The 14,810-nt window shown below is 43.6% G+C and overlaps 1 protein-coding gene across 1 annotated transcript in view; it reads left to right on the top strand.

The window, feature by feature from the left end:
- Positions 1-14,810, top strand: part of cdh23 (cadherin-related 23) — a 311,828-nt gene that overhangs the window by 288,646 nt on the left and 8,372 nt on the right. Inside the window, exons 39-57 of the mRNA XM_041789179.1 lie at positions 54-234; positions 323-456; positions 3,535-3,744; positions 3,954-4,061; positions 4,327-4,444; positions 5,604-5,729; positions 5,805-6,008; positions 6,551-7,009; positions 7,107-7,223; positions 7,701-7,925; positions 8,029-8,198; positions 8,343-8,480; positions 8,580-8,699; positions 8,988-9,165; positions 10,142-10,353; positions 12,087-12,281; positions 12,787-12,900; positions 12,983-13,112; positions 14,256-14,516. Coding sequence (XP_041645113.1) covers positions 54-234; positions 323-456; positions 3,535-3,744; positions 3,954-4,061; positions 4,327-4,444; positions 5,604-5,729; positions 5,805-6,008; positions 6,551-7,009; positions 7,107-7,223; positions 7,701-7,925; positions 8,029-8,198; positions 8,343-8,480; positions 8,580-8,699; positions 8,988-9,165; positions 10,142-10,353; positions 12,087-12,281; positions 12,787-12,900; positions 12,983-13,112; positions 14,256-14,516 — 3,400 coding nt within the window. The remainder of the gene's footprint in view (positions 1-53; positions 235-322; positions 457-3,534; positions 3,745-3,953; positions 4,062-4,326; positions 4,445-5,603; positions 5,730-5,804; positions 6,009-6,550; positions 7,010-7,106; positions 7,224-7,700; positions 7,926-8,028; positions 8,199-8,342; positions 8,481-8,579; positions 8,700-8,987; positions 9,166-10,141; positions 10,354-12,086; positions 12,282-12,786; positions 12,901-12,982; positions 13,113-14,255; positions 14,517-14,810) is intronic.

Raw genomic sequence — 14,810 nt, 5'->3', positions numbered from 1 at the left:
GCAGTCTCACATTAAATGGCTTTATCCTGTGTTACCCCCCAAACCCCTCTTAGGTGTTGGTCAACGTCCTGGATGTGAACGATGTGACCCCCACCTTCCCCCGTGCCTATGAGGGGCCCTTTGAGGTAACAGAGGGCCAGCCGGGGCCCCGGGTGTGGACGCTGAGAGCAAGCGATGAAGACTCTGGTCTGAATGGCAAAGTGGAGTACAGCATCACAGCGGGGGACCATCAGAGTCAGTGTGGCACGCCGTTTCTCCTTAACGCTATGATGACTCAGGTAACAGCAGGTATTAAACCCCACCCTCTCTCTGTGTCCTTCAGATGAGTTCATGGTGTCTCCAGTAGAGGGCGAGCTACGCGTGAGGAAGGATGTGGAGCTGGACCGAGAGACGACGGCGTTCTACAACATCACAGTGACCGCCAGAGACCTGGGGACACCGCCACGCAACAGCTCTGTAAGATTCAGACTCATGTGGAGTCACTGAATGATCAGCTGAAGAGCAGATTTATTTATTAGCTTGATTATTTATGGAGTCATTATTGTTACAAAAGTCAACGTTCTGAGATCATGACTCATCGATTTAGGGCTCAGATTTAACTTCAGTCTTTCCATTCATTGTGCTCTAAACTTCTCCTTGTTCTTAGATTTTCTGTGTTCTAAATGTCTGCTTGAGCTCAAATCTTTAGTTGAAATTTCCTGTGCTATAATCGATCCATTCTCCTCTCATCTAGGTTGATTCTACTATTTGTCAAACTGACATGCTCTGATTTTTCTTCGTGGCGTACGAAACTTTCTCTTTTTTGATGAACCAACCAATAGGAAACAGGTGGAGGATGGACCAATCAGGTTAGCTCCGCCTGTTGCTATGCTGTTCTCCACTTCAAAGCCCTCCTTTTTTGCTTTTATTCGATAAAGGAGAACAGGAGATAGAGACGGAAACGGGAGAGAGAGTAGGGAGAGACATGCAGTAAAGGGCCACAGGCCGGATTCGAACCTGGGCCGCGCCTAAGACCACTTGGCCGTCTGCGCGCCCGACTTTATTTCTGTCTTTGTCAGATTTTTAATTTACGGTTAAAGTCTTTTTTATTTTGGGGTCTCAGACTTCTACCGTGTGTGTATGTGATTGAATGTTAGGACTCTCTAAGTGAGATCAAAGCAAATATCTCCTGGAGAACAGCATAGCAACAACAGGCAGAGCTAACCTGATTGGTCCATCCTCTACCTGTTTCCTATTGGTTGGTTCGTCAAAAAAATCCAAGAGCAGGATTTACATTTAGGGCTCAAAAAAGTTTCGTACGCCACAGAGGAAAACCAGAGAGAGTCAGTTTGACAAACAATCAATATCAACCTGACTTAAAGGAGAATGGATTGATTAGAGCACAGGAAGTTTGAACTAAAGATTTGAGCTCAAGCAAACATTTGGAGCACAAACAGAGAAAATCTGAACACAAGGAGGATTTTGGAGCACAACTGCAGGAGAGACTGAAGAAAAATCTGAGCCCAGAATCAACAGGTCTTGATCTCAGATCTTTAAAATGTGCTCTTGAGTTTAACAACAATAATGACTCTATAATTTATTCATCATTAAATTAGGGTTAAGGCTGAGGTTCATCCACCACAGAATTATTAAAAAGGCCTCTAGAGCATCATGGGAGAGGGGAGGGATAAGACAGTCTACCCACTTCTTCATACCTTCACAACGTCATATCATGGAGATATCATATCATAACCATCCGTACTTTCTACTAATGCTTTCCTAGTAACGGTAAGTCTCTTACAAAAGAGAAATTGTCTTTTAATGTAAAAAAAAGGGAAGTCAATACATTAAGTCTCAGGTGTTGGTTGTACCAGGGTTTTGATGGGCCCCAGGGGATTTTCGGGTTGGAAACTAGGCCCTGGATTATTTAAAGGGGACATAATATGGAAAAATCACCGTTCCAAATATGTGCCCCTGGTCTGTCCACAATCCCCAGAAAAATCCATTACCTCCTGCCTTCTCTTTCTCCACCTTTCAGAAAATGTGTACCAAAACTAGCTGTTCTCAGATTTTCCCCTCATGATGCCATGTGGGGAGATAGCCCCGCCCCCAGGTTCGGTTGGCCCTCCCTGTTTGGGAGAAGGTTACGCCCTCCTCTCCTGATCCTCCGGAATTTGAAACTCAAGGATTTTTATTGAAAACACATAGTGAACATTAGTGACTAAGCCTTTTCTTTACATATACTCATTCTCCCATGTTTTGGGGACAAAAAAATGGAAAAAATATCATCCTGTGACCAAAGGTTTTTAAAACATCTGCATACATACAAAAATGTCCATGTGTTTTCTGGCAGTGACAGATACTCCAGGGCTTGCTCCCTGTTCATATTTTTCGGTTTGCCATCATTGAATGCCTTTTTCTTTCTCTGTAACGTTCTATCTGCCCTGTAGTCCCTCTCCAAACATAAGGGAAGTGTCTGGGCAGGCGCGGTTACAGACAACATGACGTGAGAGAAGCACCACCTTCTGATTGGTTGAAAATCCTCCCAAGATGCATTGCATGACGAATTGACCTCACTGCCCAAAACAAAGATGGCGGCACCCGCGGAAGATAATCAAAACACGATCAAAAATGGATTAAAAATTGATGAAATGGCATTTCTAATCAGCTCCAGCACGGTGGATTTAATGTTTAAAGACCCTGAAAAGTCACCAAAGTTCCAGGCTCTTTAGAACGGCGTCCTTTAAGGCTACAAGGACGTCCAAAATAGCAAATGAACGGCGAAACCGTCAGCTCTCACAGGAAAAAAAACGTAAGCATCTATCACTTAAAAGTTATTAATATTTTTATAAATCGTGCACTTTAATGTCGTATACGACATTGGCGTCCCTTAAGGGTTAAGCCACTTCCATTTCCTGAGAGGGGTGGAGTCATGGGCGGAGTCAAACATCTCAGTAAGATTTAAAGACACAGAAACAGCTTGTTCTGAGCAGGGGTGAAACAGAGGGGTTCTTAGACATGCATGAAGGGATGGTGTCTGCTATTATAGACAGCACAAGTCCCTACAATATCAGCTTTATCTGGAGAAAAACATAGTTTAGACAGGATCTTAGGGGAAAGAACTACACTACCCACAATCCTAGGGTTTCAAAGCAGCATCTCTGATTGGCTGAGACCGCTTTTACCAACAAACTTCCGGTATCAACTGTTACTTCTGAAGTTAGAGGTGGTGGAAAATGTGGGTTGTATTGTTGAGAACCAGTACCACCTGGTAAACCGACTGCCCCCAGATCAGCCAATAGATTTTCAATGGATTTGCTGATTTCAACCAGTAGAGGGCAGTCATTATAAATATTCCGAACAGAGAAATTTAAATTGAAAGAGCAGCTGCAGATAAAGCTGTCTCATTAACGTTAGGAGTGCTGTTTTCAAGTTTTATCACTATGCTGGTTTAAAAAACTCAATCACAGGATTCTTTGATGTCCTGATGGATAAATAACCTCTGAGGTGTCTCTGTTATTATGAAAGCCCCTGATGGCGTTGTTCCTCTTTAAGGTGGTGGTTGGTGTCCGTGTCAGAGACATCAACGATAATGACCCCGTCCTGCTGAACCTCCCTCACAACACCAGTGTCAGCGAGGGAGCGTCCATCCACACCTCAGTGGCTCGAGTCCGAGCGAGAGACACCGACAGCGGACGAAACGCTCTGCTGACGTACAACATCACGGCAGGGAACCTGGACGGAGCGTTCTACATCAACGACACGGTCAGATGGGCTTCTGTAACAGCTGAAGCCAGTTTAGTTATTACCTACTAAGATGTACTGTAGCCTAATGTCATTTCTGACCACCGGCCACTGTAGTGAGTGATAGTCAGTGGTAGACTGAGGCTGGTCCTAAAACACTGTGGTGTATTTGGAGTGATGAAATCAGTGCTAGGTAATAACTCACCTGTGTTGTCTCTCTGGTCTGTCAGACAGGTGTGGTGCAGGTGAACAGACCTCTGGACAGAGAGAGAGTGTCCGAGTACAGACTGACCATCACCGTCAAAGATAACCCCGAGAACCCACGCACTGCCAGACGGGTAACACCAACACCCCACATCAGCACCATGTTTTATTCACTGAAGATTTAGAAAAAAAGCTCAAATAAAATATTGTAAACTCAGAGTTCACTGACGGCCTGGCCAGGAGCTGCTGAGAGTTGAACTGGGATTGGTTTAAGACTTCATGTTGAGGTTTTCTCTGATGTTCCTGCAGAGATCACTCAGATTCACTTAGACTGATCGAGTTAAAACTCTAGATCTCTTCGGCTCATAAAGCGGTCCATGTCTACCTCTCTCTGATCAGGACTCGGACTTGTTGTTGATCTCCATTCTGGACGAGAACGATAACCGTCCGGTGTTCTCACGGAGCAGCTACAGAGCAGAGATCACCGAGAACTCTGCAGCAGGTAGAACACACCTTTGTCTGTAGATTATTTAGGTAATATCAGACCATCAGAGGGAGTCATGCTGTGCTCAGTGTTCATTCATTCCTGACAGACTTAGACCTACAAGTCCTCTTAGAACAGCAGAATATAATTTCATGTTTGTCTATTAGACCCAGACCTGTCTGCTTCAGACTTACAGGTTAAAAATGCTCATCTAGATTTCTCCATCACTCACTCACTACTGTGTCTCCTCACCCCCTTGTCTCCTTCCCTCTGAGTCTGCTTTCCCCCCTTGTCTCTTACCCTCCTTGTCCCCTTCTGTCTTTCCCTCCTTACCCCATTGTTTCCTTTCCTGCTGGTCTCCTTTCCTTCTTGCCCTTTTTTTGCCTTCCCTCCTCGACCCCTTGTTCCTTCCCTCCTGGTCTCCTTTCATCCTTGACCCCGGTTCCTTCCCTCTGAGTCTTCTTTCCTTCTTGTCTTCTACTCTCCTTCCCTCCTTGTCTCCTTTCATCCTTACCCCTTTGTTTCCTTCGCTCCTTGTCTCCATCTCTCCTTCCCCCTTGTGTCCTTCCCTATGGGTCCCCTTCTCGCATGCTCCCTTGTTTCCTTGCCACCTGGTCTTTTTTCTTCATTGCCCCTTGTTTCATTCCTTTGTTGTCTCCTTCCCTCCTGGTCTCCTTTCCTCATTGCCCCCTTGTTTCCTACCCTCCTGGTCTCCATCCCTTTTTGCCTCCTTGTCCCCTACCCTTCTGGACCCCTTGTCTCCATCCCTTCTTGCCTCCTTGTCTCCTACCCTCCTTGCCCCCTTGTCTCCATCCCTCCTTGCCCCCTTGTATTCTACCCTCCTTTCCTCCTGGTCGCCTACCCTTCTGGACCCCTTGTCTCCATCCCTCCTTGCCCCCTTGTCTCCATCCCTCTTTGCCCACTTGTCTTCTACCTTCCTTTCCCCCTTGTCTCCTACCCTCCTTGTCTCCATCCCTCTTTGCCCACTTGTCTTCTACCCTCCTTCCCCTCTTGTCTCCATCCCTCCTTTCCCCCTTGTCTCCTACCCTTCTGGACCCTTTGTCTCCTACCCTCTTTGCCCACTTTTCTTCTACCCTCCTTTCCCCCTTGTCTCCTACCCTTCTTGGACCCTTTGTCTCCTACCCTCTTTGCCCCCTTGTCTCCATCCCTCCTTCCCTCCTTATCTCCTCAGGCAGCACTGTTTCAGTGTTAAACGGTCCAATCCTGGCTGAGGACAGAGACATTGGAGCCAACGCCATGGTAAAGTACCACCTGCTGGGATCCAGGGTGGACCTGTTCATGGTGGACTCTGACACAGGTACTGTCTCACCTGTAGACAGGTAAACACTGATAACTCCAGCTGTCACATTGAACACTTGTGTCTGTCCCCCAGGTGTGATCAGAGTCCGTCAGGGGGCCAGATTAGACCGAGAAGCCTTTGTGGAGCCCCGGGTTGAGCTCTTTGTGGTCGGGGTGGATGTGGGCGGGTTAAACAGCAGCGTCCCGCTCACCATCACCATCCTGGACCAGAACGACAACCCGCCTGTGTTCAACCCTTCAAGTTTCAGTGTCCGCCTACCTGAGAACAGCCCAACAGGTGAGACGGACTGAATAAATGTCATGACACACATGAACTGTATAAAACTCAGAGCCGTGATAGAGTTGGTTTTTATTTGATATGGTTCTGTGTGTTTCTGACCATGTCTAAAAAATGTCTGACCTGGCTACATTTGTGTTTTTAAAATAAACAGAACAAACAGAACTGAGGAGGCTGATCCAATCTCTACCGTTTTAAAATGTTTAAGTATACAACCTAAGTTCCGAAAAAGTTGGGTCGCTCTGTAAAAAGTTGTGTTGTAAAAAAAAATATGGATTTCTGAGATTTCACTATCATCAACTCCTGGTTTTATTTACGTTTCACACAGCGACCCAACTTTTTTGGAATTGGGGTTGTACAGTATATGTTTAACTCTTCCCCTTTAAAATGCTACTGTTAGACTCACTGAGTATTTTTCATATAAAAACAGGGGTCGTGTGGAACATTTTTAAGGTGGTTTTTACCAAATAAAAGTATTCAGAGAGGTCTTTCTGTATATTAAGGCCCCACCTTAAATCAGACTCCTCCCCCTCCATCTCCAGGTGTGGTGGTCACTCAGCTGTCGGCCACAGACGCTGACTCGGGCTCTAACGGTTGGCTCACCTATCGTCTAGAGAGCGGCGCCCAGGATCGCTTCGTGGTCGATGCACTCTCTGGCGCCGTCCTGGTGGGAAACACAACGCTTGACAGGGAGGATCGAGGGTCCTACCGCCTGGTCGTCATGGCAACAGACCGTGGCACGCCTCCCATGTCAGGTACAGCTACCCTGACGGTCATCCTGGACGATGTTAACGACTCGAGGCCTCGTTTCATCGAACCTGTGACCATGATCAACGTCAACGAGTCGACGCCGCCTGGTGTGGTTGTCGCCACGCTGACCGCTGAGGACCCTGACCTCCATCCCCGCCTAGAGTATTATATCATTTCAGTGGAAGCAAAGGATGATGGGAACAACCCGGTGGACGGGCTGCAGGAGTCATTTGGTATCGACCTGCACACCGGTGAGACCTGGGCATGAACGTGTATTATCATATTATTCTGCTATTTATTAGTTTATTATTATTCATTTCCACATTTGTTGTTACCGTTTATTTTTAGGTGCCGTGTTTGTACGCAACCCACTAAACAGAGAGATGGTTGCTACATTTGAGATCATTGTGTCTGTCCATGACAACGCCAGTGAGGTCATCGATAAATCAGGAAGTGTCCCTAACGGTGAGATCTTTAAAACCTGAATTAATTTAGACAGCTAATTTAGACCTAGTCTTAAAGTCCCTGTCAAGCGATAAAAATAATCTTTAATTTAGGTTTGTTGGGTAGCAGGCCACTGTATTCTAAGCCACTAGGTCAAATTTTAGTCATGAAAAACATCTTTAAGTTTATAAAATTAAGCTTCAAAATCATGAAAAATGAGGCAGTAGAATCTGCTCTAGGATGGTGTGGGCGTGTCCGCTGAATGAGCTAAAGCCACGCCTACTCCAGGGTTTTTAAGGCTGCTGATGGTGGCTGACTGACAGTGAAGCTTTTATTATTTTTTTTTTAAGAAGGGATTGATTTGTTCTGGTTTTTTTGCTTCTGATATCAGAAAGTCTGAGTGCATAGTATTTTTCTCTTGGGTTGGAATATGAAAATAACTCTCAGAGTTTAAAGATCCTTATTGTCTTTGTTTCTCTGATGCCCCGCCCCCTACAGCGCGGTTGACCATCAACGTGTTAGACGTGAATGATAATGCTCCTCGGTTCCGGCCCTTCGGAGTCTCAAACTTCACAGAGAAGATTCTAGAAGGAGCCCAGCCGGGCACCACGCTGCTGTCAGTGTCCGCCGTCGACCCCGATAAAGGTCCCAATGGTCAGGTGATCTACCAGCTGCTGCACCTGCCTCGTGGGGGGTACGTCCGCCTGGAAGACCCCTCTACAGGTATGAGACCCACCACAGTCCAGAACCACAGCCCAGACTCACAGAGACCGATTTAATGTTCTAGTACCCGAATGACTCCGTCCATGTTACTCTACCTGTGCAGGTAAGATTGTAGCCAATCAGACGGTGGACTTTGAGCAGGTTCAGTGGCTGAATTTTACAATCAGAGCTCAGGATCACGGCACTCCTCCGAGGATTGCGGAGCTGCCCGTCTACCTGAGGATTGTCGACGTGAATGACAACAACCCCGTGTTCCTGCAGCCGTCCTATCAGGTAACACCATGATTAGGATTATGACGGATAATGGTTTAGAATAATCTCTAGGGTGGGATGGTGATGATAACCATGAAATTAACAAAGCAGGTCCAGATCTCTTTTATTCTCAGTTTTAATGAAAGAGTCTTCTCATATTTTAAGGAGCCGGTGTTTGAGAACGTGGACCTGGGCACCGTCATCATCAAGGTCAGCGCAATGGACGCAGACTCGGGCCTGTTTGCTGAGGTTGAGTACAGTCTGGTGGACGGGGAGGGAAAGTTCGGCATCAGGCCGACAACTGTGAGTTTAAAGCTTCAGTTCTTCTTGGTAAAGTTGCATGTTAACAGTCAGATCTTCCACTAATGGTCAGTGCTCCTTCTTCATCCTCCTCTTCATCAGGGGGAGATCTACATCCTTTCTCCTCTGGACCGGGAGACTAAAGATCACTACACGCTGACTGCCGTAGCCAGAGATAACCCGGGAGGAAGCTACAGCAACAGACGAGAGAACTCTGTGCAGGTAGATGCTGCAGAGATGCAAAGATCTTCACATAAGAGCACAACATCTCAGTCCACTTCAAAGCCCTTAAACTCCAACTAAGTTCTTCCTACAGACTTTATTTTGGCTTTAAAAAGTAGAGAAATTATTCAGATATTTATGCCGGATTCACTCATTATTTTTTGGGTTGGTTTAAAAAAAAATCTAACAGAAAAGTCTGAACCCCAAATCAATATATCAGAATCTGAGATGGCTAAAACAATGACTCCATAATATCATGTGTTTGAAACTCTCCCCACTGCTCTTCAGGTGCTAGTCACGGTCCTCGATATCAACGACTATCGGCCTCGGTTCATCGAGCGAGTCTTCAACACGAGTGTGTTTGAGAACGAGCCAAGTGGGACTTCGGTGATAACGGTGAGAGCCGTTGACCTGGACGAGGGAGAAAACGGAGCCGTGCTCTACAGCATGCTGGGACCTCACGCAGGTAGGAAACGATCAATAATGAGTAAATCTGTATTTATAAAGTACCAATTCATAACCAAAGTTATCTGCAGACCCCTTCCAAAACGGGCAAGGTTAAACCGTACTCTCTGTTCTATTATTGATAAGAGACCAACATTGATCACCTTGAGCTCAGCACCAAAACATTTAGCAAAATTACAGTGAAGAGGGAGACTACAGAGGAGGATGAAGGGTTTTTCCCCCAATTCTGTCAGAATCCTGAGATCAAAGTCAAATTCTAACTGATCATAGAATTCTGACTTTGACCTCAGAATTCAGACTCTAATCTCAGAATTCCAACTTTGATCTCAGAATTCCGACTTTAATCTTAGAATTCTGACTTTGATCTTAGAATTCTGACTTTCATCTCAGAATTCCGACTTTGATCTCAAAATTCCGTCTGATCTCAGAATCCTGACTTTAATCTCAGAATTCCTACATTGATCTCAGAATTCTGACTTAAATCTCAGAATTCCAACTTTGATCTCAGAATTCTGACTTCAATTTTAGAATTCTGACCTTAATCTCAGAATTCTGACTTTTATCTCAGAGTTCTGACTTTAATATCAGAATTCCAACTTTGATCTCAAAATTCCGTCTGATCTCAGAATTCTGACTTCTTTCTCAGAATTCTGAATTTGATGTCAGAATTCTGACATTTATTTCAGAATTCTGACTTTGATCGTAGAATACTGACTTTTATTTCAGAATCCTGACTTCTAACTTTGAATTCTGACTTAGTTTGAAGAATTCTGACTTAGTTTGAAGAATTCTGACTTAGTAGAATTCTGACTTTGATCCCAGAATTCAGACTTGAATTCAGAATGCAGAAATTCTATTTCCTTAGAATTGGAAAAACATTGGATCTCAAATCTTTTTTTTTTTTAGTGGTCTTAGTCCTCTTCCGTAGAAAACCAGGGAAGCATGTCTTAATAAACTGCCATGTCTTCATCCCTCAGATGCCTTCTCCATGGATCCTAACACAGGTCTGGTGCGTTCTCGCCGCCTGCTGCAGTCGTCTGAGCGTTTTAATCTGACCGTCGTGGCCACAGATCAGGGTCGTCCTCCTCTGTGGGGCACTGCAGACCTCATCATCACCGTCATCGACGTCAATGACAACAGACCTGTGTTTATCAGACCAGCCAACGGGACCATCATACACATCTTAGAGGTATCTGTGGGTCTGGGTTTCTCCTACAAACCGCAAAAGTCAAGAAACAGGTTTTGTATTTTCTCTCGAAAGTCTAATTGGTGTGGGTCAAGTCCACATGTTGGTGGGTGTTTTTTTTTAAAAAGAGTATTTCCTCCTGAATTTAGTATTTCCTCCTATGTGAAAAATGAATCCTGTTTACACATATTGTATTCACAATAAAAAGCTTGAAAACTTAAAAATGCTCTTCCACATGCTGTAAAGATCACACCATGCTAGCAGTCATCCGTCCTTTACTGTGACAGTGAATCAGCTCACTCAGTCACCAGCAATGTCCCTGATATGAGAACATTCATTCTGCTGACATGGGTGTTTGGAGTGTTGTATGGAGCATCAGGGACCTCTGATATCTTTAAAGGCAAGGATGGAATGTTTCATAATCTTTAACGGATGACATCATCTCCAGAAGAAAGGATGGAATGTTTCATAATCTTTAAAGGATGATATCATTTCCAGAGGAAAGTATGAAATGTTACATAATCTTTAAAGGATGACATTATCTCCAGAGGCAAGGATTGAATAATTAATAATCTTTAAAGGATGACATAATCTCCAGAGGAAAGGATGGAATATGTCATAATCTTTAAAGGATGAAATGAGATCTAGAGGCAAGGATGATATGTTTCATAATCTTTAAAGTATGACATCATCTCCAGAGGCAAGGATGGAATGTTTCATAATCTTTAAAGGATGACGTCAACTCCAGAAGAAAGGATAGAATGTTTCATAATCTTCAAAGGCTGACATCATCTCGAAAGGCAAGGATAAAATGTTGTAAAAACTTTAATGGATGACATCTCGAAAGGCAAGGATGAAATGTTTTATAAACTTTAATAGATGACATCTCGAAAGACAAGGATGAAATGTTTCATGATCTTTAAAGGATGACATCATCTCGTAAGGCAAGGATGAAATGTTTTATAAACTTTAATAGATGACAGCATCTCCAAAGGCAAGGATGGAATGTTTCATAATTTTTAAAGGATGACATCATCCCCAGAGGCACGGATGGAATCTTTCATAATCTTTAAAGAATGACATCATTTCCAGAGGCAAGGATGGAATGTGTCATAATCTTTAAAGGATCACATCATCTCCAAAAGCAAGGATGAAATACCGGTATTTGGGGCTTTTTCCTCCATTTTTGCCAATAGTAGGAAATAGTTGACAACTTTTGTAAGGTGGGTTAATCTGGCAAGAAGCTCCGATCCAGTTCAACCCACCTTGCAAAGTTTCCAACAAAGAACAGTTAACATGAAGGAAAGATTTGTTTATCTGTGTTCTAATAATGATACCGATCATTTTTATGCTGATTCCTTTTTATAACTCGCCTGATTTCCCATCCACACATTAATGTTGTTGATAGAGTTTCCAAAAGGCAGCACTCTGGATGGAGTTTAACTAAAAAGCTGTTTACAGCAGCCTAAAATTCCATTTGGAAGTGGAGGAATGACAAAACCTCTGTTTTCAAAAATACCTGCCTACATGTGAACTTGGCTGAAGAGTATTGTTTTACAGTTGGTCCCATCAACTACTGCTCCCTTATTCTCTCTCCAGATAAACATCTTATATCAAGATATAAAAAGACAAAAAAAATCAAGCTCATCCTAAGAATTTCTATCCACTGCAGCTGAAATGAAGGTTTTACTGTTCAAGTTTCCTAAAGTGGGCTTTCTCCTTCCTCCTCCCCACAGGAGCAGCCCCCTAACCTCCCCGTCTACGAGGTCTATGCTACGGACGCTGATGAGGGCGTGAACGGCGAGGTGAGATACGCCTTCCTGCAGACTGGAGCAGGGAACAGAGACTGGGAGAACTTCCACATACACGCTGTGTCTGGAGTCATCACGACCACGGTGAAGCTGGACCGAGAGAAACAGGCGCTGCTCAGCGTAAGTTGATGATGGCACTGTTTTATGATCTGTGGGAGGGAGATGGTTAAATGATCAAGATAGAGAAGGTTAATGAAGGTTAATGAAGGTCAATGTAGCAGAGATTAAATCAGGACAGTTTAGGAGCTGTTAATCTAACTTCTGTTCAATTCAGTCTTCTGTTAAAGGGATAATTCAGTATTTTTAGTTGGGCTTTTTAATATTCTTATCAACAGTACTGGTTTTATACTCCAGAGATTTCAGTGCGTATCAACACTTTAAGCAAAGCACCAGCAAGGAAGCTCGGCTATACAAAAGTGGTTCTCAACTTGTGGGTTGTGAATGTGTGCTTTGAATAAAAATCAGAGCACTAGTCCAGGATGTGTGGAAGTAAATAACATCTTCCTTTACTCTGTTTTGGCATCATGAGAAATACATTTTTGTTCTGTTTTTATTTACATTTTACACAGTGACCCAGCTTTTTTGGAATTATGGTTGTATGAACGTCTCTCTCTCTCGCTACCAGCTGATCATCGTGGCTCGGGATATGGGTCAGCCGGTGCCGTATGAGACCACGCAGCCCCTCCAGGTGGCGCTGCTGGACATCGATGATAACGAGCCAGTTTTCCTGAAACCTCCAGTGAGCATGAAGATGCTTTAACACGATTTTAGTTAATTTTATCAACAGGAGAGTTCATAGTTAACGTCTCCTCTCTCCTCAGCGGGGCAGCCTGCCGTACCAGCGGCTGAGCGTACCTGAGCACTCTCCTGCAGGTACGGTGGTCGGTAACGTGACTAGAGCGGTGGACGCAGATGAAGGAGCCAACGCCGTTGTTTACTACTTCATAGCAGGTAAAACTCAACCTCACCGACACAGAAAAAGGAGGTTTTCATTTTCTTTATAGCAGATATTAAAGCTAAAGATTTGATTTATGTTCAAAGATAAATCTAGGGATGCCAACTTCAACTAGCATGACAGAGGCTGACTAAACTACAGTTGTATCTCAAAACATTAAATATCTTTAAAAGTTCAGGTTTTTCCTGTGATTTCATTAAAAAAGTTCAACTCCCACTTCTTTTAGATTTATCAGACACAGTGAAATATTATAAAGGGTTTTTTTTGTTTTCTTATTGATGATTACAGCTTACAGGTCACTAAAATCAAAACACCACTTTATCTAAATATTAGGATTTTACTATATTATTAAAAATATGTATATAAATAATTCACTTTTTGTGTGATACATCTAGAATTCTAGCTAGAAAAGAATGATTGTTTCACTTTTTGAAATAATTCATTAAAAAAAAAATTTTTCTTACAATACTCTGGATACACCTGTAGACAAAGGTTCAATTAGATGTTTTATTGATCCTGAAGAAAATTTGAGTTTCAGGTGTTCCATTACACACATAAAAAGAGCAGTAAAAACAAGAGAAATGTAAAAAAGCAGAGAAATACCTCTGAGATCATGGTAGTTCATGGCCTCATGCGTAGAGGGGCAATGTTTCACCTGCATTTAGAAATGTTATTAGAGACACCTGCAAAAGCACTGAAACTCACCACTAACTGTTAAAAGAGATGTTTATTTAGGTGACTATATCACTCTGAAATCCACGGTCAAGCTTCCCTTGGCCTCTGGGAGAAAACTTTACAGTTAGAGCACATTATGTTCTTTAATATAGTTTGTAGAGAATTGAGGGCGTTTTTATGGGTCCGTCTGTCTTTTCTCATCTTTTAACAATTGGAGTCCTAAGGATTTTTCTTTTCTTTTCTTAACAGCATTCATAAGAGTTCAAAGGCTGAATGATTTCTTGTCTTTAAAGCAGATTATCCTCAATTGACTAAAGCCTGAATTATTTCCATAAAAATCGATGATTGATCGTCTCTTCTTGTCTCTAAATCATGTCTTTAGATAACTAAAGCCTGAGTTATTCTAATTTTCCCATCTTTAGATGACTTAAGATAAATCGCTGATTGATCGTCTCTTCCCACAGGAGGAAACTCTGATGGAAACTTCGGCCTCAGTCTGGACGGAGAGCTCAAGCTGTTCAAAGACCTGGACCGAGAGGAGACCCCGGTCTACTCCATCATTGTCAAAGCCTCCAGTAACAAGAGCTGGACTCCTCCCAGATCTCTGAGGTCATCGCGACGAGCCCTGGATCCTGCCCGTGACCCCTCCCTGCTGGAGGTCCGCATTGAGCTGGAAGACATCAACGACCAGAAACCACGCTTCACTAAGCCGGAGTACACTGCAGGTACCAGATCGTTTGGGATTACAGGGACGTTTTCATGGTTAAGAATTTACCAACGGGGACCGGACCTCCAGCTGTCACATTAACCTTAGATCATGTTAAAAACAGGCTTAAAATCATTCTGGTGACTTCCTAGAAGACTTTTACCATGGGGGGACCTAAAGGTAGGTGAGTTTTTGAAAGCACACTCAGTACTGCCCCTGGTGGCGGGTGAAGGAACTTTTAGAACCAGTGAGCTGCTGAGAGAAGAAAACCAGTCTGCAGAGGCGAGAAGTGTTATGTCTTTGTATTAAAAGT

This window comes from Cheilinus undulatus, linkage group 6 (assembly GCF_018320785.1).
Source record: "Cheilinus undulatus linkage group 6, ASM1832078v1, whole genome shotgun sequence".
NCBI classification, from domain to species: Eukaryota; Metazoa; Chordata; class Actinopteri; order Labriformes; family Labridae; genus Cheilinus; species Cheilinus undulatus.
Note: the sequence above shows the minus strand (reverse complement) of the source record. Positions and strands in the feature narration are given on the sequence as shown.